The 26,752-nt window shown below is 43.4% G+C and overlaps 1 protein-coding gene across 4 annotated transcripts in view; it reads right to left on the minus strand.

Annotated features, from left to right (window-relative positions):
* MTX3 (metaxin 3) overlaps positions 1–24,584 on the minus strand; it is a 42,370-nt gene extending 17,786 nt beyond the window's left edge. The window contains exons 1-9 of one of the 4 annotated variants that reach the window (XM_075541215.1): positions 24,479–24,584; positions 23,968–24,037; positions 23,515–23,591; positions 22,564–22,656; positions 21,872–22,054; positions 21,684–21,760; positions 21,303–21,460; positions 19,814–19,902; positions 14,567–16,307 (exon numbers count right to left, since the gene is read on the minus strand). In XM_075541215.1, coding sequence (XP_075397330.1) covers positions 16,197–16,307; positions 19,814–19,902; positions 21,303–21,460; positions 21,684–21,760; positions 21,872–22,054; positions 22,564–22,656; positions 23,515–23,591; positions 23,968–24,037; positions 24,479–24,559 — 939 coding nt within the window. In that variant the 5' untranslated portion in view covers positions 24,560–24,584 and the 3' untranslated portion in view covers positions 14,567–16,196. Of the gene's footprint in view, positions 1–14,566; positions 16,308–19,813; positions 19,903–20,836; positions 20,934–21,302; positions 21,461–21,683; positions 21,761–21,871; positions 22,055–22,563; positions 22,657–23,514; positions 23,592–23,967; positions 24,038–24,478 lie in introns of those variants that run through there. The other 3 variants (XM_075541216.1, XM_075541217.1, XM_075541214.1) reach the window with 3 other exon arrangements.
* Between the last annotated feature and the right edge of the window lie 2,168 nt (positions 24,585–26,752).

Below are 26,752 nucleotides of genomic sequence, written 5' to 3' on the forward strand. Positions count from 1 at the left end.
CATAGGATTGAGTAGGAACCAACTCATCAATGCCTAACAAAAATTCATAAGGCTGCAGGGAAAATAAATGTGTGCAATCTTCCTGAAAGCTGATTTAATAATATACAAGATCCCAGGCTTAAAAGAATTAACCAAAGGATTTTGGATTTTCTTTACATTGAGTTGTAATCCATACTGAAGGCTGTAATCCTTGCTCTTCATCAGCAAGTGCAAAATTTGTCATCTGCATGCTGCAGGTTATTAATAGAACTTCCTATCCTGATGTTGCATTCTTCTTCATATAGCCCAGCTTCTGGATTATTTGCTCAGCATATAGATTGGAGGAGTGTGGTGAGAGGATACAACCCTGACCCTTTCCTGATACACACCTTTTCTGATTTTAAATCATGCAGAATTCCCACAGATTCTGCACAATGAAGGGTTCTGGAATTCCCATGCTTCTCAATGTCATCCACAGTTTGTGATGATCCACTCAGTCGAATACCTTTGCACACTCAATGACACACAAGTAAACATCACTCTAGTAATCTGTGCTTTCAGCCAAGATTTATATGACATCAGCAATGAGAGCTCTTGTTCTGAATCTAACGAGTTTCTGGCAGTTCCCTGTCAATATACTGCTGCAACTGTTAGACAATTTAGTCTTCAGAAAAATTTTACTCGCACATGATATTAACAATATTGTGGGATAATCTCTCCATTCTGTTGGGCACCTTTATTTGGAATGGGCATGTACATGAATCTTTGTTTTAATTGAACATGGCCAAATAGTCATCTTCCAAATTTCTTGATAAACATGAGTTCTTCCAGTGCTTCATCAGGTTGTTGAAATATTTTGATTAAAATATTATTATTAAAAAATCATTTTATTGGGGGCTCATGCAACTCTTATCACAATCCATACATCCATCCATTGTATAAAGCACATTTGTACATTTGTTACCTTCATCATTCTCAAAACATTTGTTCTCAACATAAGCCCCTGGCATCAGCTCCTCACTTTTTCCCCATCCCTCCCTGCTCCCCCTCCACCACGAACCCTTGATAATTTATAAAGTATTATTTTGTCATATCTTATACCATCCGATGTCTCCCTTCACCCACTTCCCTGTCAATTAGTAATCCTTAATGGTGTAAATTTTCTGAACTATTATGTGTTTATACCCACTCATCAATGATTTACAGGGCTAGATTCCTCCAACCAGATAATTATATAAAAATCAGAATTATGTGAAAATGGAGGATGAAAACATCAGATCACAAACTGGAGCAGTGGTTCTCAACCTTCCTAATGTTGCGACCATTTAATACAGTTCCTCATGTGGTGGTGACACCCAATCCATAAAATAATTTTCATTGCTACTTTGTAACTGTAATTTTGTTACTGTTATGAATTGGATAACCCCTGTGAAAGGGTCGTTTGACTCCCCCAAAGGGGTCGCAAACCCACAGGTTGAGAAACTGCTGGACTAGAGGAGAATTACATAACTGCCAAATTCCAACAATGCTCTACTATCAACTCACTGAATATCACGATCCAGCCAAGGTAACACATAACCTAACAACATAGTCAATTGAACCCTGATCTTGACCTTGCACATCAGCATTCCTTACTGTTGGAAGTATGTTTTTCAGCATTCCTTACTGCCAGAACGTGGTCGGATTGTAGGATTTTCTACTACTGTTGAATATGCAAAATGTTAGATTATGAGAGTCAGTAAATGAGGATTAGTTCTTTAGTCTCTGTAAATTGGATATTATATTTAATGAAAATTTAAATCATTTTCATTAGGTAAAAAAGAACTGGGAAAACACTTTCCGGAATAGGCACCATCTTTAAAGAAGTTGGTTTGCTTCTTGCATTTAGAATTAAACTAATGTGATATTTTGAAAGAATCAGCTTTTTCCATAGCAAACGACTTAAGTTTTTTAAATGTGAATTCTCAAGAGGGCCACATTCCCCAAACTATGATCTACGGATCCAATTCCTAATTGTATTTATAAATGCTGAAACTACCCTATTCTTTACAATTTCTTAATCAAAAAGCAGGATAAATGTAATAGTTCCTCCACCATTGGAAAAGCAGATTTTTTTAAGAGCCCTAAGTTGGCTGCGTTAGAAATGAGAAACGTCTTCGATGATGCCCAGCTGCCTTTATTTCTTAACCACAGATGTCTAATCACCCCAGGGGCTGATGAATGTACCTGCATCAATGGACTCCGGTTTCTCATTCTCCTGAAGCTCTTGTCACTTTCTCCTTGGTCCCACTCCTATGCATTTCACTACAAGATGACCCTGAGGAAGACAAATCCTCTGACTTCTCCACCACCATTGCCTTCGTATTGCTTCATACACTTTTCTCCACCATAAGTGCAGTGCGTGGCTGTGGTCCGGGTGCCCCTTCCTCTCAGCCGTTTTCCTATGGAGATGCATCTAGGAGCTTTCCTACCAACAGCTGCTGTTTGTGGCAAAGTAAGAACTGTTAGTGTTGTAGACTGCCATGCACTAAAATGGTGGTTAGCATCCAGTCACTAGACCAGTGGGCCAAGCACTGGATTGCTAACCACAAGGTTGATCATTCAAAACCAACAGACACTCCTGCAAAGGAAGATGAGTCTGCCTGCTCCCTGTAATTTAGGCTTGGAGACCATATGGAGCACCTCGACTGCCTCCTGTAAGGACACGGTGAGTCATGATCAACTCCGTGACACTGGGGTTTGGTTTGGTGTCTATGGTCCTTGGGTGGGACAACAAAATTGCAGTGGGCTAGTAACCTAAAGTTTGGTAGATTGAAACCACCCCCCCTCGCCCAGCAGCACCACTGAAGAAAGGCCTGGTGATTTGCTTAAAAATAGATACCAACAAGAAAACCCTACAGAGCAGTTCTACACTGTAACGCGTGGGGTCACCATGGGTCAGAATTGATTTGAAAGCAATGAGGTTTCATTGGTTTTTCAAAAGAAGTCCATTGTTCCATAATCTCCTTTTTTTTTTCTTTGAAGGAAATTAGTGCTCACTTGTTGACAACCTCAGTGTACCCATCTTCAACCTGGGACCCAAGGCCCATCTATAATTTGTGTTCTTTATTGTTTGTCCTCTCTTTCTTTCCCCCAAGTCCCACTGATTTTTATCTATTTATCTATCCATTTATTTATTTAATCATTTTATTAGGGGCTCATACAACTCTTATCACAATCCAAACATACATCAATTGTGTCAAGCACATTTGTACATTCATTGCCATCATCATTCTCAAAACATTTACTCTCCACTTAAGCCCTTGGCATCAGCTCCTCATTTTCCCCCTCCCTCCCGGTTCCCCCTCCCTCATGAACCCTTGATAATTTATAAATTATTATACTGTCATATCTTGCCCTGTCCGATGTCTCCCTTAACTCACTTTACTGTTGTCCATCCCCAGGGAGGAGGTCACATGTAGATCCTTGTAATTAGTTCCCTCTTTCCAACCCACCCTCCCTCTACATTCCCAGTATCGCCACTCACACCAATGGTCCTGAAGGGATCATCCGGATTCCCTGTGGCTTCTAGTTCCTATCTGTTCCAGTGTACATCCTCTGTTTTAGCCAGACTTGCAAGGTAGAATTGGGATCATGATAGTGGGGTGGGGAGGAAGCATTTAGGAACTAGAGGAAAGTTGAATCTTTTTTGAAAGTTGTATTTTTCATTGTTGCTACATCGCCTCCTGCCTGGCTCGTCTCCTCCCCGAGACCCCTCTGCAAGGGGATCTCCAGTGGCCTACAAATGGGCTTTGGGTCTCCACTCCACACACATACCCCTCATTCACTATGGTAAGATTTTTTTGTTCTGATGATGCCTGATATCTGATCCCTTCAATACCTCATAATCGCACAGGCTGGTGTGCTTCTTCCATGTGGGCTTTGCTGCTTCTGAACTAGATAGCCACTTGTTTACCTTCAAGCCTTTAACACCCCAGATGCTATATCTTTTGATAGCCAGGCACCATCAGCTTTCTTCACCACATTTACTTATTCACCCGCTTTGTCTTCAGCAGTTGTGTCAGGAAGGTCAGCATCATAGAATGCCAATTTAATAGAACAACGTATTCTTGCATTGAGGGAGTACTTGAGTGGCCATCTAATGTCCTTCTGCTACCTTAATACTAAACCTATAAATATATGCACATAGATCTATTTCCCCATCCTCATATATAAATATATTTGCATATGCCCTTTGCCTCCTAGCTCTTTCCTCTATTTCCTTTTATTTTCTTCCTGTCCCACTATCATGCTCAGTCCCCACCAGGGTTTCAGCAGTTCCTCTTGTTACATTACCCTTGATCATGCCCTATCAGGCCTCCCACACCCTCCTCACCGCCGATTTGGATCACTTGTTGGTCCCTTGTCCCTGGGTTTGTTAACACCACTTCCTTTCCCCCCACCTCCCCTTCTCCCATGTCCCTCCGGGAACTGTCGGTCCCGTTGTTTTCTCCTCTGGATTGTTAATCTAGCCTATCTTATTTAGACAGACCTGCGGAGATAATAACATGCACAAAAACAAGACAGAGGAAAACCAAGCAACAATATACAACAAAACCATGACAGAAAAACAAAACAGAACACAACAAGAAAGAAAAGCTTGTAGTTAGTTCAAGGATTTCCGGTGGCCTTTAGGAGTGTTTTCCAGTCCAGTCTGTTGGGGCACCACGCCCTGGCCCCAAAGTCCACCTTCAGCCTTCCCTGGGGACCTTGCCACTCCATTTCCTTGCTGTTCTGTTGCACCCCCTTAGTGTTTTGCCTCAGTGTGGTGGGATCAGATTGGGGGCAATTCCCACACTGTCTCTGGTGCTGTCCCTCGCAGTGCCATGGGTCAGTGAGGGGCGTCATGTCGCATAGTGGGGCTGGCCATGTGGTCCTGCTCTCTGTGGACTAGCTGCTCTAATTGGGGTCATCGTCCTCAAGGCCTGGTGGGCCAGGATGTGCTCCACCCTCTCCTCTTCCTCCTTCATCAGCACCCATGTGCTCCGTTCAGATATGTCCCTCTCCCAGAGCTGCAGATTCAATGCCATCTTTTGAAATAAATTCTTTTGGGGGGAGAGGCAGGTGTCCACTTAATAGTTGGGATTGGGGCCCGCCCCCCAGACCAGTCCACTGGTTCCCTACTCCATGTTGGCATATTGCATTCATATCTTGGAGCACTGGGTTAAAGTCTGGTCCCTCTTTCCCTGTGGAGATATAAACAATACCCTCCCCTTGGGTAGGTATAGTGCCCTGTGCCCCGCTACCCATTTCTTTTTTACTATTTTTTTCTTCCTCTTTTTAGTTGTCTAACATGTGTATCGCTGTATTTGATCTGGTCCCTGCCATATTACCTGGTTTATTGTCTCTTTTGACGTTTTAAATGTTTGCTTTTATTGTTTTCTGCTTTTTGATTGAAGTTTTTCAGTATGTTGTTGGTTTTTTGTCTTGTTTTTCTTTTATGAAAGTCAGGATAGGTACATCTAGAGAGACAATAACTGGTTTAATAGTTTTTTTAGGGTGAAGGCAGGTGAGGTTGGGAGAAACTGGAGGCTAATAAAAATCAGTACAAGAATGAAGAAAATACAAGCGGCCATCTAGCTCAGAAGCAAATAAGCCCACATGGAAGAAGCACACCGGCCAGTGCGATCACGAGGTGCCCAAGGGACCAGGTATAAGGCATCATGCAAAAAAAAATATGTGTGTGTATGTATGTGTATATATGTGTATATGTATATATGTATATATATATCATATTAAATGAAGGGGGAAGTGCAGAGTGGAGACCCAAGGCCCAAGTGTCGGTCAATGGAGATCCCCTCATAGAGGGGTTTAGGAGAGGAGATGGGTTAATTAGGGTGTGAGGTAGTATCGATGAAGAACACAGCTTTCTCCCAGATCCTGGATGCTTCCTCCCCCCAACTACCATGATCCGAATTCTACCTTGCAGGGCTGGATAGGACAGAGGCTGTACACTGGTGCATATGAGGGTTGGAGGTACAGGGAATCCAGGGTGGATGATACCTTCAGGACCAAGGGTGTGAGGGACGATGCTGGGAGAGTGGAGGGTGAGTGGGTTGGAAGGGGGGAACTGATTGCAGGGATCCACATGTGACCTCTTCCCTGGGAGAGGGACAGCAGAGAAGGGGGGAAGGGAGACTCCGGATAGGGCAAGATATGACAAAATAACGATGTATAAATTACCAAGGGCATATGAGGGAGGGGGGAATGGGGAGGGAGGGGGGGAATAAAAGAGGACCTGATGCAAGGGGCTTAAGTGGAGAGCAAATGCCTTGAGAATGATTGGGGCAGGGAATGTATGGATGTGCTTTATACAATTGATGTATGTATATGTATGGATTGTGGTAAGAGTTGTTTGAGTCCCTAATAAAATGTAAAAGAAGAGAAAAAAATGATTAGGGCAAAGACTGTACAGATGTTCTTTATACAATTGATGTATGTATATGTATGAACTGTGAAACGAATTGTATCAGCCCCAATAAATTGTTAAAATAAAAAAAAAAAGAATGAAGAAAATAGACTTCCGGGAATATGGCGAAGGAATGACACATACCAGAGGGATTCCGCAGAAAATATTCTAAAATTGATAATGACAATTACAACCCTTTTTTTGGTCAATAAAACTATCAATTTTTAAAAAAATACTGTGTTCTTTGAAGACAAAAATATCAACTAAGATGTAGCTGGCCATTCATGTAAGAGATATACTTATATACCAGAACAGTCTTTTTGGAAAAATCTAGGCATTTCACTGTATGTAAATTAACTTCCATTAAAAAAAAAACAGGGCGCTTCTGGCATTAGGTGACTCACAGCGATAAATAGTAGGGCTCTCCAAGCCCTTATGTCCACATGCCATAAACAAGGCAAGAAAAAGCCATGAATATCTTCTAATTAAGGAGCACTGGTTACACATTGGCTGCTACTGGCAAGGTCAGTCATCTCAAACCACCTGCCATCCCATGGGAGAAAGCTGAGGCTTTCTACTCCCATAGAGTTGCAGTCTCAGAAACACCCAGGGCAGCTAGACCCGGTCCTATAGTCACTGTGAGTTGCAATGACTCCATGGCAGTGAGCTTGAGAGTTTGGTTATACATTAAAATTACATTGTTTTACTCCGTCTATAATTTTCATTCAATTAAATGAAGCATGGCTGGATGATGTAGGTGGGTCCAAGAGAAAACTCAACACAAGTGCACAGCGCCTAAAGAACGTAAAACATGTAGATTTAAAACTCTGCCATGCCCGAGGTCACAAGCAAGTTAGTGGACTAGAGAAGCCAAAACCAGTCACCGTCCAGTCAGTTCTGACTCCATACAGTTCTGAATGGCTAGTTGTTTTGTTCGTGTTTTGTTTTTCCCAGTGGATTACCAGGACTTTCTTCCAAGTGGCCTAGAGAAGCTTCCACTCTCTTACATGGGCTCCTACCGATCACAGGTGATAGTAACACAGGCCTGGAGGAATGGACATCTAGGGAATGAGTTGATGGTGGTGGTGGAGGGGGGCTCAGCGTCATGGTCTTGGGGAACACCAAGGTCAGTTGGTGAGTAGTGACCAGGGTCTTACAAAGTCCATGAACATGGAACTCTTAGGGTCTTCCCGTTGAGAGGAGAAGCGAGATGAAAACCGAAGACAGAAGGAATCAATTGGTCCAGTGGATTAATAGAACAGACAGACATCACTCTCCACGTCCGTGAAACCAGAACGCCATGATTCCGCTACCAACTGCTGTGAAAAAGGACCACCTTAGAAGGTCCTGGAGAGAGTGGCAGCAAAGTGTTGAATGAAACTAAACACTGTCAAGAGAGCAGCTTTACTGGTCAGACTCCCAAGGCTCTGGTCCTTCAGGTCACCCTCAGATCTGGAACGGAACTCATCCCATGTGAGCATGATCAACCATTTTAAGATCAAACGGGCCCCATTTACCAAGCACAGTGGTCAGTGAAGAAGGAGGGAAGGAAACCGGAAACACTGGAAGGAAGTGGGATACTTGATGGGACTGAAATGGATGAGTTGAAACAAAATGTGTATAATTGTTGAACTGATAATCTCTGTAGATCTTCACCTAAATAACAATAAAGTTACTTAAAGAACCCTCTAACTCCCCCAGTCTTGGCATTGAACACCTTTTTTCAGCACCAAAGTCAGTGTTACCAATGGAAACATGCACCTCAAGGAATACGTAACATTAAATGTTAATCAGGAATCAACAAACATTTAGGCAATTTGAAATTTTATTGAGAAAAATAGCTATTTTGACATTATATCCAGTTTCTGGTCTATTAGAATAAATTCTATACAGCATTCGTATCATTACTACTTCTGTGTACTTCACACAGTCTGTGAGTAAAATATATTTACATGAGCCAAGGCTAGAATATTGAAGTTATGGCAAACATCCATTGTTTTAAGATTGTTATCATGAAACTACAGTATTTGAGTATGAGATGTTCAATTTATTTACCATTCAAAAATCAACTTGAAACAAACGCATCGTGCATAAACTTAGATTTTCTGTCTTCTCACGATCAATGTTTCAAGGAGCTGTAAGGTCCATGATAAACATCTCAAGTTTCCACAAACACAAAATGTAAAGGCATTCCATTATTTCCTATTTTACAACGTACAAATAGGGTCAAAACAGAAACAAGGCCAATCTTTAGCGATTTAAAGCCTTGAGCACCCCTTCTCCTCCCAGACAAGGAGACCCCGCCAAGACGGCAGAAGTAGCTCCTAGTCCACACTCAGAACGGCCAGCACACTCTGCTCTGCAGTGCACCACGTGCTGATGCCTGACGTAAACCCTGGCAAGTCATCTCCCTTGATTTCCAAGGATCTGGGATATGTAAACTAAATGATTAAAAGGCTTTTCTCTGAATTTGCAGGAGGAGTAAAGAAAGAACGATGTGCCAACTGCTTTGTCACGTGGTTGGATACTCAACATTACATCACAACTCCAACCCCAAAGGCAAGCTTTCGATCCCAGAGGGAGAAGACAAAGAGTGACTGTCTCAGAAACCCATGGGGTCAGTTCTACTCAGTTCTCTAAGGTTGCAAAAAGTCAGCACTGACTAGATGGTGCAGGGATGTTTGCTTTTGTTATAGGGCAGCGTAGAACTGCTCCATCAGGTTTCCTACGCTGAAAAGATAACTGGTCTTTCTTCCACGGAGTCACTGGTGGGCTCAAGCTGCTGGCCTGCAATGCTCTCAAACACACCGAGATCTAAGAGTACAAATGACAGCACAAAGCTTCTTCAACCTTGGGTTGTAACCCATGGGGATGGGGGGAGGGGAGGATAAAAATCTGGCAACAGTAATAGGTTTCTGAACACACACAGACCAAAAATTAATTCAAAGCCAAATGTGTAATGAACCGGAGGTGTCCCTGGCAGCTGCTTACCCAAGTTGCAAATTGCTCAGGGTCATGAGTGGACAAAGCTTAAGAAAGCCTCTCTGTACAAAACTATCAAAATAAACATCTTTATACTTGATTAGTGATCTAGTTTTCTACTTTGAAATGAAATCAAACACTTAAGCCCCTAAAATTTGGAGGTCTCGCTTTCTCTCTCTCTCCATCATTGATTTGATTCCGACTCAGACTCTACAGGACAGAGTAGAACTGCCCCTTTGGGTGTCCAACACTGTCACTCTTTCAAAGCCTCATCTTTCTCCAGTGGGGCAGCCGGTGGTTTTGAACTGCTGACATGTGGAACTCTAGTAAGGTTTACATGGGGGTGGGGTGGGGTGTATATGTAGACACTGCTGAAAATTATGAACCCTCCTCCTAAAATACACCCACGCATGCAATCCTTGTTTGGGTTATGTCTTTGAGAAGAAAATAAAAAACGTGACAGTGCTAAACTTCCCTTTGCATCGTCACTTAAATAACTAAATCTCTATGGCATGCAAGTGAGGGCTTCCAAAGGTTCATGGAAGAACGGGATGAAGAGACAATGTTGAAGCTGCCTCATATAAAATCTCTCCAGCTTGTAAGCAACCTTAGTGTTATAAACTTCTGTTGTGTCCTTTGGCTCTTTTAAAGCAGTTGTGAAAGTCTTGGAAAATTGTCCTGGAATTCTAAGTTGGCTACCGATCTGTCTCATGGCTACCTGAGGGCAGGTTAGTCCTCTGGAACTACTAGTTTAGATACCTGGGGTTCTAGGGTGAGGGCCCAAGAGTGGCTCTCAAGAGTCACTCTCTCTAAACCTGAAGCCACCCTCACGGGCTCCATGGCTCCTTACCACCACCCACGAGACCAGAGGAAGACAGAACAGGAAGCCTTTGCAGTGAAGGCAAGCCAAAACACAGCAAAGCAACATTTCCCTATGTGGATTTCTCAGGACTCAAACCTCACAAGACACCTACTTTCAAAAAAGTAATAACATCAAAATAAACTAGGGAAATTATTTTAAACAGCATACTAACAGATCAAAGGTTGTGGAAAGCCTACAGTGAAATACCTTTGTCTAACCCAACAAACCCAGAACTTCCAACTCATGGAACAGGTTGTTTTTTTTTTCCTGTCAAAACACACCTTGAGGAACTGTTTCTTCAAGGAATTAAAAGATTTCTTTTTAACCTTTCAAATTAGAAATAACAAAGATACAAAAATAGTTGGGGACTTGGGTGGTTTTATTTTTTGTTTGTTTAAAGAAAAGGGGCTTCTTTGGCTCTGAATACTCTTGTATTATAAGATTCCCTTTCTACTCACGCACCTCCACCTCCAAGACACCGGTGTCTCAGTGTTCTCGATCACGGTTCCAGGACGCTGTGCTCAAGAGTCACCGGTGGCACATGTTCTGTACCCTTTTTAACTAACTGCTGTTAGACTTTTACTTGAACCACGGTCACTTTAAGTCCAGCCAGGTAACCAAGGCTGAGGGCAAATCCTCTATCCCAGGAGTCAGCAAACTTCTGAGATGCAAGAGGCAATCCTGTCCTTCACAATTTAAGTTACTTGAATCATAAATGTATTTTAAAAAATACATGGAATCACTATTATCTGAATATTCTTTAGAATTTTTTTTCAATATTACTTCTGAGCCACGTGTATATACTGAAAGAGCCATGTACACCTGGAAAGCCCATTTGCCAATTCCTGCTCTGTCCCAACAGGAGTATCGAGTAAAATTGTCTTGCAAAGCTTTTAGCAAAATATACAAAAATTAACCTGTATCCCTCCATCTCTGCAAAAACAGCAGTTTGAAAACCCAATGACACTTCCATTAAACTGCTGAGAAAAATATTACTGACCTTCGCTTTTGTGTAACTAACAGCAAATTTCTTAATATTATCTGCTTAAGAAAGATGAAAACGAAAAAAAGAGGACCTGATGCAGAGGGCTTAAGTGGAGAGCAAGTGCTTTGAGAATGATTAGGGCAAAGAATGTGCAGATGTGCTTTATACAATTGATATATGTATATGCATGGATTGTGATAAGAGTTGTATGAGCCCCTAATAAAATGTTTTAAAAAGGCAAAAAAAAAAGATGAAAACGTTGAGAAATATAAATTCCACAGAACTGAACAGGAACACAGGCAAAAAGTAACTTTTAATAACAAGGACGCAGGCAAAGGGCCATGAGGGTGGCCGAGGTTATGCTGCTGCTAGAATTCCCTCCTTAGTGGACAAACAGGATTATTTGCAGAAGCTAACACATACTTCCTTACAATCACAGAGTTCTGCTCTGACAGGATTGCAACTACAAATGTACCAAACTATGACAAAGTCCATTATTAGACACATCCCTGTGAACTTACAAGTCCCACAGCCACGCCCCAACCTTCTTCATCAAAGCCCCGTCGCAGCAGAACACCTGAGCACCAGACAGCTCCAGAGCAAACAAGCGCCAGGCAAAGAGCATGTGGACGCACTCTTCAACATGTCACCCTCATGCACCCGTGGGCCACTGGGGAATCCATATATACCATACATGAAATAAAAAATATAAAACCATGGAATGTCTGATAAGAGTTCTTGATTTCAGGTTTGTTTTCTTTTCCTCAGGTAAGGCAAAATATAATTTGATAGGCATTTGTGAAGAAACCCAAGCTTTGAGGTTTTATTTCCTTAATTCCCTAACCAAAGTAGCGTGCCTAAAACATTCATTTTAAATCATAATTTATGTAGATCATTATAAATGTATTTTGATTAAATTTGCTTTTAAAAAACAAACTCGTTCATTTGAATAACGATCGAATCTCAGGATTGCAAAAACAAGTTGCCTCAGAGAGACAAGGTACCTACCTACCACTCAGCTTCTGGGCTGTATTTAGGTATTCACACTTCATTTTAAAAGGGGGCAAATACTAGAGTTTCTAAAACGCTACCAAAACTTAACCTAGGTGGGGAGAGGCACTACGGAAACACCACAAAATTCAAATCCTACCACTATCACATGAAGCTCCCTCAACAGATGTGTTTCCTAAGATACCATCACTGTTCTGTCATCTTTAGTTCCAACCACTTTCATACTTTTGAAAACTGTAGCTAGCTGGAATATTGATCTTTTCTGTGTGCCTACTGCCTGACAGTGACCCCAGGACATAATAGAGGCTCCACGGCTGTGATTTTTATAGAAGCAGCCGACTTTATCATTCTCTCTAAGAGCAACTGGTAGGTTCAAATCTGTTAGAACTTCAAGTTCACAGCTAAGGCTAAGCACCACCAGGGTGACTTGCTAATAAGTACCTGACTGCTGTTAGTCAATCCTCTTTGTTAGGTTCTACTAAGGAGGCCCAAGCACATGAGGGGCCGGATGTATCAAGCACTGTTAAACGAACAGAAATTATAAATGGAAATTGAGAAGCTCGCTTTTGGATTTAATGTGAAATCACCAATACAAACACATCTATGTTGAAATTTGACTTACTAATGCCAGCCTTTGCAGAAAAAATTTTTTTAAATTATCCTTTTAAAGTTATTTACTTTGTTGGGCGGGGGAGGAGGCAGTCTTATTGGAATATCCCTAATTAATAAGAACTTGTAGATAGATCACATATACCCTTCTTATCCTCGATCATCACCTGTAAAAATAACTAGTGTCCAGTATTTGGTTTAAGACTGTGGACCCGATATCCCAGCAAATTTACTTTATCTAAAGCACACCGTGACAGACGTCAGACAAGCCTTCAGCCGAGTCTGAGAACAGCCTCCCGTATTATGCGTGGCTGGTTGCAGCAGTGTGTCTGCTCAGTGCCAGCTTCCTTGCAAGCCCAGTGGTGCAGTGGTTAAAGCACTTGGCTGTGACTGAAAGTTTCTGTAATGATTTACAGCACTACAGGCCCCGCGGGGTTCTGCTCTGTCCTCCAGGGTCTCTCTGAGCACAACTACCCTACGGAGTTCCCTGAGACTGTAACCATGTAAGGTTAATGGCAACTGAAAGCAGAGATGACAAAAAAAGAAATAAATCATATCATTCTTTTAGTTCAACTAGAAAGGACCAAACCCATTTAAAAAGCGATTTAACCATGGTGGGGGGCAGGAGATGTTCTCAAATTGATTGTGCTAATGATTGTACAGTTCTTCTCGATATGATGGAACTATTGAATTGTGTGGTATGTGGATGCAGTGCCCAAGCCCATTACCATGGGGTTGATTCTGCCTCACAGTGATCCTGCATAAGGTATCAGACACTACATCTTTACGGGGCTGGGCAACGCCATCTTTCTCCTGCAGAATAGATGGTGGTTTTAAACCATCCACCTTGGGTGAGCCGCCCAATGCCTGACCCACAGCACCACCTGGGCTGCTTCTAAAATTAGGACAGATCTTGTTATTCTAAAATGACCTCTCTGGATTAAAATTCTTCAGTGCATTAAACATTCTAGTAAGCCCTGGCCACACACCAGTCTGATAAGCACCAGCTGCTCCAGGGGAAAAGGATGAGGCTTTCTACTACTGTAACGAGCTACAGCCTCGGAGCCCACAGCAGCCATTCTACCCTGTGCTACAGTGCTGTGAGGCAGAACGTGCTCGATGGCAGCGAGGAACGCGACGGGGCAGGTCTGGGTGACTTCTGCGCAGTTTAAGGACATAATTTGCAACAGTCTTAGGAAAATTTAAACACATTTTTCTTACTCATGGGCATTAGTTTTATTGAAAGAAAAGCATACATAAGCCAGTATTATCTTTTGACTTGACCCACAGAGAACCTTGGAGCTAAATTTAATATTCAATTTTAGAATCCTTAGAATCATAATATTCTTAGAATCTCTTTACCCTAAACTCCACCCCCTGAAAGCTAACTTTAATAGTTCTTTTCTACATGTGTTCTACAATTGTAAGCCACTTTAAATGCTTTCTGAAACGCTTAATATAAATCATAATTGAACATGACTAACCCTGACTAAAGCATAAACAGATGTCTGATTAATGTACTAACCATCCTTCTCCGAAATACATCACTCCTAGGGGACAGTAATCCCATGGTCATGATTCTGAAGTATAAAATAGTTACATAGATTTCAGATTGCTAGAATCTAATAACCCGCCTTTGAAGATTAATGTCACAGTCATACACACACTCGCTCATCCTGTTATAGATGGAATGTGAAACTCATTAGGTACTATCCCCAAATGCTTCTCAAAAGATGAACAAGATTTAAGACTACCTTGGTGTTCTTTTTATTCAAAACTGTCACACACAAAAAATCAGAATGGCCTAAAGCAGCGGCAGTTCTCAACCTGTGGGTCGCGACCCCTTTGGGGGTCGAACAACCCTTTCACAGGGGTCATCTAATTCGTAACAGTAGCAAAATTATAGTTCTGAAGTAGCAACAAGAGTAATCTGTGGTTTGAGGGGGGGGGGGGGTCGGGTCACCACAACATGAGGAACTGCATTAAAGGGTCACAGCATTCGATGACTCTCAACGACAAAGCTAGTATCCTGGCCATGTGAGTTTGTACAGGCCTCGAGAGGATTTGCTGAGCACCATGGGAATGTTTGAACACACTAATCAAAGGCATGGTCCCATACCAAAAATCCACAAGTGGCTCAGCACAACAGAAGCACCTCAGCCACTAAGGTTAGTACGTTTCTGTTGTCGGTAGAATTACCAATGTGGCAAGTCCTTTTACATTGCCACAACTGGTAAACAGAACAAGCTCTGAAAAGTCTTTGCTATGTTTCCACTCCTCCTTCGGATCCTTGAACTGCGGTGAGCACACAGGGAGAACAACTGGTTATCATGAGCTTCTGACTACGTGACAGGAAAGGACACTGCTCACAGACCCCATGCGCAGTAGACACTTCTGCTGCTCTGGCTGTGGGCTCCTCCTGGGTAGTGATTAACAGGTGGGCACTTTTCAGCAGGACTTTAGAGCCTGGCACAAAAATAACCAACACATTCAGTTCTCCTGGAATCAACCCACGGAAGAGATGACTAGACTTAAAGATGTGCTACAAATCCATAGGCCTAAAGCTGGCACATCTGCCCAAGAAATTACAAAGCACTTGCTGACCTATATTGAGCACATAAGAAAATATTCATGTCATAGTGAAGTACATAGAATCAAATGAATACTGTACAAAACCACCTTTAACATTTACGTCTGTGGTACTCAACCCCCAAAGTTTAGACGTAAAGAGAGCAGTAGTAAAGAGCTCATTGTGTTTAACATAAATAACAGGCCTTTCTGTGGAAGTAAGTGATAGTTTTCCTAGTTCCTAAAGTAAGCGTTAGATTTCTAATGGAAGGGGTCGGGGGGGCGGCGGGTGGATCTCAGTACAATAGACAGATATTAAATATTCAGACTCACCTAAGAAAACCATATTAGTAAGTTGAATAAATTAACTTGAATAAATTAAGAGTGCACATTCCAAAGAGAATTGCAACTTTTGGTGAGTGACACATGAACCACGGCCAAAATCTGCCAAAATTCAAGCAGGTTTTCGTTTTTTCTTTTCTTCTCTCTCTATATACACATACAGTACGATGTATTTTCCCCCAAAGTTCATTTAGTGTTCACTTGGATGTTACTTAAAGTGCATGGCCAAACTGAAGCATAAGCATCCTAATTAAACTAAACAAGGACATAAAAAGCTCCTTTTGTCTGACTACAGTCTTCCTTAGACTTATTGACAGCATTTCTTTTGCCCGAACGCACCAAGTCTGACAGAATTCTGTGGCAATCAAATGCCACGAAGGCAAACGCTTGGGCACGCGGCATGGTGACTGTCAGGGCGATAGCCGTTGTAAGGAGCCACTTTCTTCATCTGCTGGAGTCAACTTGAGGGTGGGCAGCTTCCGAGCAGGAAGCTGAGGGCTTTGGCGAAGATTGTCATCCATCTGTGGAAGGACAAAGGACACAGCTGACGCCACTCGTGTGCACTGTGGTCTCCCCGCCACGCTACAGCCTAGAAGAGCACAGAAGCCGGTTTTCTAGGGCGGTGGAAAGCCCTGTTTCCTTGCACATAATCTCAAAAGAATTTGAAATGTCCCACTTCACACACGGGCTGACTCAGTACCTGAGAAACAGCAATGTGGCCCATCTTTTGAAACCTTCGTAGAACTGAAGTCACTGCACAGGATGACTACCCTACTGAACTCTACGGCGGACGAGCATGACGGAGCACTTCTGCCACACCAGGCTTCAGCATTTGAAAAATGCGTTCACATACGATGCCTCATGTCAGCCTCACAGCAGCCGTGAAGAGCAAAGAGCAGACACAATCTCCCGTATTTGACAGATGAGCAGAGTTCAGTGATGGCCTCTGGGCCACAGAGCTGCTGAAAGGGGGGAGGCTGGGCCCAGTGTTCTTGCTCCAACACTACTGCTCTTTCCGCCACACTCCCCTCTCTGCAGGATCATGCCCTGCACTATTTAAATCACGAGACATCAGAAAAGACGCAGAAAGGTGGGTAAATTCTTTAACCCTAGTCCAAAGTGCTTCCCCGTCCTGGATCAGGTCTACCCCGCAGGACAGAGAACAGCTGCTCCCTGGGGTTGCCAAGGCTGCCCATCTCTGCAGAAGCAGACTGCTTCGGCTTTCCCTGTGGAGCAGCTGGTGGGTTCCAATTTCTGCCTTTACAGGTAGCAGCCCAACACTTCACCCCCTGGGCCCTGGCAATAATCCAAATGCCCACACCAGCCTCCTGAAAGGCTCACTACACTTGTATCAAGTCTCTTGGCCAGGCTTCGACTGGAATTGTTCCCATTCTAATATACACACACTTCTCAAACTTGGGTCCGCTCCAATTTTGCTGTGGTGGTCATGACATAGCTGGTTTAAACCAGTGCAAAACCCTAGCTCTAAGCCTGTTGTAAAAAAAGAACCGGATGTGGACCCAAGAGCCTCGGGTTTTCCTCCAAAGAGTAAATCTGCACCTCTGGGGTCAGCAAACTGCACCTCAGTTCTGTTCAGAACTGAGTCTGTGTAACTGGGAGCTATGATAGCCAGGGCAGCCCACAGAGTCTAAGACCCAGGCCCTCACTAGCAGCTTAATCTCACAATGGATTTGGAAGCAAGTGCCATAGGAAACCCTAAATCAGGAGAAAAAGGCACTTCGTTACCCGCTTTAATAGACAAGTGTTTGTTTATTTTTTAAGAGTCTGAATATGTGCAGAGTATTTCAAACATTCCCTCAGGTCCTCAAAATGCTAAATGTGTCAGAAGAGGTGCACAGGGTTTGCATGAGAGCAAAGAGAACCAACGATGGATAGAAAGACTCCTGGTAAACAAGTGAATCCAAAGTGTCACGATGTCTTTTTATTTGCAAGAACAAAGTTCCTCCCGCAGAACTCTATGGATAGATCACTATTTCTTGAAGTGGGTGACACAGGCCGGGGGATGGGGGGTATGTCAAAATGATCTAGGGTGGCTGCAAGAGCAGACACCTGTATTTTATCCTGGATTATGGGCTACAGGTCACCCAGGACTTTTCTTCCCTGAAAATGGGGTGGTGGGTGAAATATGTTTGGGAACCTATACTCTAGCTTTTCTGTCCAAACAGCCCACAGCGCTGATCAATACGTCTGTTGTTCTAATGTGTTACAGCAACCCGTGTACCACACTTCTCACTCAAGAGCAGGTGTCACTGAGGGTCCATGATGGGAATGGGCGTGTGCCTCACTCAAACCCAGTCAGGATACATTCACGTAGGATGAGCGCTCACACTGGAAGACTACAAGGTGGTGACAGGACCTTTTAGTTTTCCCTCTTGTACATGTAGGTATATTATGTCTCCATTTCCATGTCTGCTATTAATTTGCTACATGTAGAAAATAGAAACTATACTGGATAGCCTTTGTCTAACAAAAGGAGCTCTAGATCAGCACTAGACTTCTAACTACAAGGTTGGTGGTTCAAACCCACCAGCTGCTCCAGGGGAGAAAGATGAGGCTTTCTGCTCAAGTAAAGATTAGAAACCCTATGGAGCAGTGGTTCTCAACCTTCCTAATGCCAAGACCCTTTAATACAGTTCATGTGGTGGTGAACCTCTCCCCAACCATAACATTATTTTTGTTGCTACTTCATAACTGTAATTTTGCTACTGTTATGAATCTGGCGACCCCTGTGAAAGGGTTGTTTGACCCCCCCCAAAGTGGTCACGACCCACAGCTTGAGAACCGCTGAGATATAGAGGCTCAGTGTGAGTCGAACCTGACTTCATCCCATGGTGGGCTTTAACTAATGAAGGAGTGTCTCAAAAGGTCCAAAGGACCTTTTCCTCACCCGATACCTTTCCTCCCATGAGATGGGCTCAGGATTAGATAGACGAGGCTTGAACTCAGCTCATCAAAATGTCAGTTAGGAGTTTTACAATGTTACCCCCTCAAATGACAACATACCAACTACTACAAAAAGAGAAAGAACCTCTTCAGAGAAAGAAACTCCTGACTACTCAAACCACTCAAAATGGATACATAGTCTCCATCATTAGTTAGCTGCTCTGGAGAATAATCCCAGAGCCTCAGATCTCCTTGGTCTCGGGAGTCAGATGTCTGGGGCTTAAACTTCCTCTCTCTCTCCAGCTGAATGAACATGCGGAATGAACCCCTCTCACAGGGTCCGCACGCTCCCCTGTACAGCAGGGACAGCAGTGTCTGCACGCAGATGGCTGCTGCCCAGCTTCACAGCGGTAACTCACATAAAACCTAGTCAGCACAGCGCCTCCAACCAGCCCTCAAAACAGTTGGCCAATTCACTTAGTGAAAAAATGGAAGTTTTAATCATTTGTCCAAGAAAAGGGAAAATTATCAGACATCTGGAAGAAAAGATGTAGCTCTCTTGAATATTTCCAATTAGAATCACCCTTAAGATTTCTATTGTTGATTTTCTCCCCTCGCAAGTTCATCACCGTGGGAGCATGCCCACAGTGGGGGAAAGTCCTCGCTGGTGAAAAACTGTAGAGGACATTTCGAACACTAGAGGCCGGTGAAGGGAAAAGGCAGATCGCGTGGACAGAAGGGAGCCATGTTACAGTGCTGCAACTACAAAAGCACACAGAGAGGACATGCCTGCTGCTTACAAGCCCAACACGATCCCTTCAGAGACAGAGGCAGGCAGGCAGGCAGCTCGGACTCAGGCAGCACTCTCTGTGAGGTAAACAGAAACGCGGCGCCATTATCCAATCTTCCCCAAGCAATCAGCCCACTACTGGCTTGAAAACACTGCATTCTTTACAAAGTGAGCACATGCATGTTTCAATTGCTTTCTGGAAAACAAACTATTAAAAAACAAAACAAAAACTAGACTAAAAGGGCAGAGTTAATGTGTGTGGTGAATTACATTATTAAGCACAGAAAGGAAAATACTAAACTACTATAAGGCAATGATCGGAGTAAACTTGACCTTTTCAATCAAGCTGGATTCCTTATTTACAAGCTGTGTGAGTGTCTGCAGATTTGCATCTTCCGTGTCTTGTCCAGCTGGAGAGACGCCTGAGGAGCAGGACAGAGAGCAGAGAAAGACAGGAACATTGGAGCCTGTAAAGCTGTTTAGAGTGAATGGATTTCGAGGCCACCCACCCTCCCAAGTGCCCCACTCCTCAAAAAAGGAAAGCAGGCAAAGACAATAGCCATGTGCGCTCAAAGGCAAAGTCAGAAAGAAAGTAATTCTCCAAAACCAAATCCGAAACAAAAAGACTGAACTTTGGCCTCTGATAGGTCACTGTTAGCAAAAGTATCATGCCCATTAGTATCGTGCTCCTCAAAGTCATTAGTGAAAGAACACGGCAGTTCTTACCTTCTCAAACTGACATTGCCCCCGGCCGCCTCAACCATTTCAAATCGGTCTGTGATTACAACTACAGGGATGGCTTCTACGGCAGCACCTAGCGAACAACTACCTAGCCGGCACCCCAACTCTCTGGAGGGGCATTAAACAACGCAGGTCCTCGGAAGCCCTGCTAAGGGACTGCATTTCAGTAAGTCTGCAGTAGGACCCAATATTCTGCACTGGTTGTGCACCAGTCAGGTCTGGGACCAGCAGTCTAGAGTCACAAGGTAGCTGTTAGTTGCCAATGTGTCTCTTCCTCCTGCTGGTGGTTCCACGTGTCCAGAGAAGTGTGCCAAAGGATTTTTAAGGCTCTGATTTTGGAAGCAGATTTCCAGGTCTGTTTCCCAAGGTGCTTCTGCGTGGCTTGGAACTGCCAACCTTTTGACTGGTTAATTTCATGGCTCTCAGACAGCCTATATAATTAGCAGTCACAAAAATAAACCTAAGCTAGGTGTTTAGGACCTCTGTTCCTTAAAAGTAATATTTCATCAGCCAACTCTCCAAACACATATTTAGTATTCCAATCAGTTAAGTGCATGGCTCCACATTCCCCAAAGCAGCAGATCCTAAGCGGCAGGTGCTCACTGTTTACTATACCTCCAGTCTGCTGGACTCAGTTTTCAAGTGGTGGAATCATGGGCACGCCCCTCACCCAAAGCAATCTGCTGCTGATTTCTGTTCGCGCAGGAATATGCTAGAAGCAGCAGGTAAGAGTGATTTAAAGGAACTGCCCATTTGCATTAGGAAAAATGTTATCTTTCAGCAGAGACTCAACAAATACCTGTGTCTTTGCAAAGAAAAGGACCCACTTCAAAGGGGTGATGTTTGAAGACCAAGAATCAAGAAATTATGCATAAAGTCCAAAGAAACAGACTTTCTTATCTAACATACAAAGGAACACAAAGAAAATTGGAAAAAATGTAGCTTCTTTGAAGTGCTAAACACCAGCAGGTAAGCACAGCACACAAACATCTTCATTGAAATAGGAGTGAATGGTGATGACGTCACCTAAGAACTGACTTTCATACTTAGTACACAATGAGCTTAAGGAAGATACACTTACCTGTCAGGTTAAGCCTAAAATGGCTGCTTAGGATGTCATCACAAAAGCGGCACAGGTTGGACAGCTGTTTCAGATGCTCCTGCAACTGAACTTTGGGAAAGTGCACTTTATAAAGTGGTGCTAGGAAACCAAACACATAGGCATCCAAGGTAGAAGGCCTACAAAGAAAGGAAGAGTTGTGTTAGAGCAGAAGAGGAAAGCATGCTCAGCCTATGAAAATAACCACCTATGGAAACGTTCCTACTTACAAAAGCCATGAAGCCTTTCCTACACAAGTGCACACTCACCTTTAAGTGGGGGCCAGGAAACTTCCTTTGAATAACTGCTCACTGAACACACGGGCACAAAATACGGAAATGACTTTCACTGGAATGTACTCACGTATCTCCAAAGAAAAACTGAGAGGTCCCCAATCGCTTCGACAGCAGATTTAGGCATTCCTTGGCGTCTCTGTATATCTAACAAGGATGAAATGACCTCCTTACAAAGGTTTTCTGCACAGCTACCTTAGGGGAGCCGTCTCTGCTCACTCTCATGAGCTCGTGCACCTCGAGTCGCCCAGGCCCTACCTGGCCTTCCACTTCCTGCAGGTGGTAGAGAGGAGGCACGCCTTTGGTCAGGAGAATCCTATTCAGAGCTCCTTTCGACATTCTTCCGGGCAGGATCAAATTCAAGGGAAAAGGAATTTGTGAAGCAAACCATGGCTTTGTCACAGTGAAGTAATTGTCACTCTCAACCCAGAATGTGTGAAGCTGCCAAGACAAGGAGGAAAAGACAGAAAGTTGTTCTTTTACAGAAAAGACAGATGCACCGCTCAATGTGAAAGCGTCCCACAAAAGTGTGTGTATAAAGTGGCAGACAAATGACTCAAGGATTAAAACAAGATTGCTTTAAACATGTGTTTTGTTGACTGCTCTCCCCGGACACCGAAGATGTGCCTGACACACAGTAGGTACTCAGGACATTCTTATCAAATGAATGGTTCATAGTTCCGTCGATTGCACACACGCAGCAACAAGCGCCATCTCCCACAACGAAATTTCATTTCCAAGATGTTACTGTCTTCCTTTTTATTTGGTTTGTAAACTAGTTGAATGTCAAGCGGAATACTATTTCACCGTAATAAGAAAGAATCAAGATGAATGCACACAGGAAAATTCCTCGATTTTTTAAAAAGCCTTTTAAAATTATGTTTCTTCTCATCAGACTACGAGCTTTTTCGTCTAGGTCCCAAACATCCCGTCAACGTATGAATGCTCACCACTGCAGGGAGAAGCTTTTCTTCAAGAAGAGCAATGTACGCCAGGGTATCCGCCCCTTGCTTGGCCGAGAGGCAGTAATCTGCGTTGTATTTCTAGTCAAAGACAGAAAGCCAGAGAACCTCAGGAGGCAAAGGACACACCAAAGACAGTGAAACGAAACAAATTCGGGTTCCTACTCTTCCTCATCAATGTCTAACACGATACACAAATCCAGGGAAAACTGCTACTTGACAAACATAGGGTTCAGAGCACGGCATGACATGAACACAGTAAGCTCAATATGTCAGGGGTAACTTTTTATTAATTCCTATGATGTCAATGATGGCTCGTTGTTGAATTTGGTACATAGCATGTAGCATGGCTTAGTAAATGGAAACTTAATAATGATACAAAAAAGTTCTAATTATCCTATTTTTTTAAAAAACCTTTCAATTTAAAAAAGCTCTAAGTTCTACTGACACGGGATTTTTAAAAAAAGCATTGGAAAAACAATAACTTAGGCACATGTACAAATCTTTTCATGTTTAAAAGATTGATACATATTTATACACGTTAATACGTAGGCCTACGTTACATTATCTCATGAAACATTCCACTGCAACTATTAGTTGATTTCATACTTTTAAAAAATAAGTTAACTGCTGGCTGGTGGGAACTTAGCCCAGAACATGTAGCAATTGTGTAACTAACATGACAATTCTATCAATACAATTGATAGTGAACGGGCTAAAATGGCTTTATACCTAAACTTCCATAAAAGAAAAATAAAAAAGATAAAAATATAAATTGACTATACTTCATATAATTTTCAAATCATAGTAAAACTCTTATTTTTGGAGCAATGATTCTCAGGTCTAATGAGCTGAACCCCTGGCCCCCACCTCCAAAAAAACACACACACAAACAAAAGTTGAATTTTTTTAAAGGCTTCATCAAAAGAAACCACCAACCTGTTTTCTTAAAAAGTTTAGTATTTTTGCCGGCTGAGAAACAATACCGTCTTCAGTTGTCAAAATTGGCACGTCACCTAGAATCAGAGAACGAACGGTTTACATACAGCTAAGCACTTAAATGGACTGTGACGAGGGCTTAATCTGAAAAGGGCACCAATTACACATCTGATGGAGGGAAAACGAGTGAGCCCATCTATCCTTTTTTTAATCTCTTCGCAATTTTACAAAGCACCGTTCTAGAGCAGTTTTCTTTCTCATAATTTCCACACTTATTTGGCATACACGTTGAGGCATTACTCAGAATGATCACACCATAAGCAACTCACTGCCAAGGTCATGGTACAAAGAAAACAGAACCTCAAGGGATTCATTCGGTGGCCACGTCTCGTGGCTTTAAATGGGGAGAACATATAGAGGGCAGAAAGCGGGATTGAAAAGTTTACACTGTACCTCTTGAACCTCTCCAGGTGTTATCTATGACATTGACTTTCAAAGGCGCCCCAGAAAATTTGGCATAAGCCTGAAACAGAGTTTGCAATGCAACATTTCAGATCGAGTACGTAATGCACAGGTGGAGTACTTAATGCAGCTGTACTGCAAGCAGGGTCCCAGGGGAGCCCCGTCCCTCCCAGGCCCCCCGCCAGGGGCGCACACACCAGCGACCCGGCTTGCAAAGGGGACCTCGCTCCCTCACGGAGGGGGCATGGAGGGCGGGCGCAGGGCCAGCTTGGGGCTGAGTCCACTGCCCGGGCAGCGTGAGGCCCTGCGGAGCAGCCACGCGGCTCCCACAAGCTCCAGGCAGGGTCACGGGCCAGGTGGTGACTGGGGACGCGGGGCCCGGGCGGCGCACGAGCCGCGCCGCAATGACGGCAGCCCCCAGCGCCGCCGGGCCGCACTCCGGGGCGTCGCGCCTCTGGCCCCGCCCCCGCTCTCCCGCGCGCCGCCCCGCGCGCGGCCTCACCAGTACCACCAGGGAGTCACTGTGCACCGACGGGAGCCCCCAGCCGCCTCCCCAGCAACTGAGCTCCAAGGGGGCCGCCATGTTGCCGGCGAACCTTTACTGCCCCGGAAGCACTTTAGCCATCCCACTTCCGGCATGTGAGGCTGTGGGCGGGTGGAGCTGAGGAAATGAGAGCTCTGGAGTTCTAGCCCCAATGGAACAAGAGTTTGTTCTTATAACCTGACCCTGGCTTGACGCTCGCCGTCATGAAGAGAGCACCGAAGATAAGTGTGGTAAAGAAAGCAGATGGTGCCCAGCTAGCATCTGTGTCTAGGGTCTAAGGTTTGTACTCAAACAAGCAGGTATCTAAGTGAGGCATCAACCAAGTCCACATGAAGAAGCACACCTCAAATATGAAGAAGGGGAAGGTACCAGGTAAAATGGTGAATACCCCTTTGCAGAAGGCTATGGAGGCCTGTGAGAGACTCCAAACCCTCTGCAGGATACCTAGTCAGATTAAGCCTTCGGCAGACCCTCTGGCCACAGTAGAGGACCATGAACTTTACAATCAGACAAAGATTGTAGTAGTATGCTTGATTATGGTGGCTGGCACGATGGTATGATAGTTGGTCAGTTGACATCTTTCTTGACCCAACTTTAATTTGCTCTAGGTGTAGTTATTTCTCACTTGTTCCAGGACAGACATTTCCTCTCTGGCTTATTTGAATTTATTGCTGGTGGTCTTTTCTCTCTTAGTCTTTGTTTTCATCTTTGTATTATTATGATGTATTTCTTTTTCATTCCATTTTTTACTGTTTCTGTTAGTTTCCTTCCCAGTTTATGAAGCTCGGAAGGAATGGATGCATGGAGACAATTACTGATACGATGGTTCATTGGGGATGGGAGTGGGAGAGTGATGGGGCTGGGTAACAGATAATGAATGTGGGAGGGAGGAGGCAGCACTAGAATTGATTGTGGTGGTGTACATTCAACTCTTTTTGAAAGCAACTTCGCTTTGGAAGTGTATGATACGTGATTTTATATCAATAATGCTATTTTTGTAAGGGCACTGAGAGGTTAACAGAGTGCTTCGAATAAGAAATTTGGTCTATGCCTTAATCCTGGACCTTAATACAAACAGATTCATCAGCCATTCCTAATTGGCTCAGTTAGCTTCCTCAAAAGGTTGGAAGTTTTGGTATCTTCAGGAACCCTAGAAGCATGGTTTGATGATCAATTACCAAACAAACAAAGAACAATTGAAAACCCAACAGAGCACAGTTCTACTTTGACACACACTCAGTTGCCATGAGTCATATTTAATTTACTTTTCAATTCACATACTCAATTTACATATTCAATGATAACTTTTATAATAACTGCTTTTCCCTCCTGAAACTGTGTGCCATACACTCATAGGACAGAGTCAACCTTTCCCTGTGGGTTTCAAAGACTATAAGTCTTTAGAGGGCCAGGTAGCCTCGTCTTTCTTCCAAGGACCACATGGTAGGTTAAAGTGGTTGTTCTTGCAGTTAGCAGCTCTGCACTACCTCTTCAGGGCTCCTTGACCATTGCTGCTCTGAATCTAAATTCACCCACTTGGGAAACAGGAGTGACTTTATTTACAAGATTGGTGTGGGTTTTTAAAACGATGACATGAGGTAAAAGTTTAGCACATAGTAGGCACTAGTAATTGTTCAACCTGATTTTCCCATATGATTTTACCTCCACCTTTCCGGTCTGAACCTCAGTCCTGTCACCCTCATGTTCACTGACTCCACTTGCCTTCAGAGTAACCCTACTCCTGAAACTTGCGAACTTAATTCAGTCTCTCTTTAGCACTGCTCCTTCAGTCTGGAATATGTTTGTCAAAAATGAGCTTATCTGTCATCTTCTCTGGCAAAGGTTTTACAAAGTTAGGATGATTTACTGGGTTCTTATAGCTCCTAAATACTTGAATTGTACCTTTTTATCCTTTGTAGCCAACCTTTTGTTGTCCACTCTCCAGGAAACTGAAGACAGAACAAAGCCAGCCTCAGTTGAACAGGACCTCATACTTAGTGGAGCACCATGCTCTATTGTCACCCTCTTGAAATTACTGATACTGTTTGCACAAGGGACCCTGCATTTTTATTTTGGACTGGTCCCTGCAAATTTCATAGCCAGTCATATAGCCAGGTGGATTTAATAGGCTACGTCTTGAACATTTGATTAACAATTTCTCAGACAAAGTGTCAAAGTAGAAAGATAGGCCTTGGGACTATTATGATTCAGTCAGGTTTCCTGGGTCCTAGA

This window comes from Tenrec ecaudatus, chromosome 2 (assembly GCF_050624435.1).
Source record: "Tenrec ecaudatus isolate mTenEca1 chromosome 2, mTenEca1.hap1, whole genome shotgun sequence".
NCBI classification, from domain to species: Eukaryota; Metazoa; Chordata; class Mammalia; order Afrosoricida; family Tenrecidae; genus Tenrec; species Tenrec ecaudatus.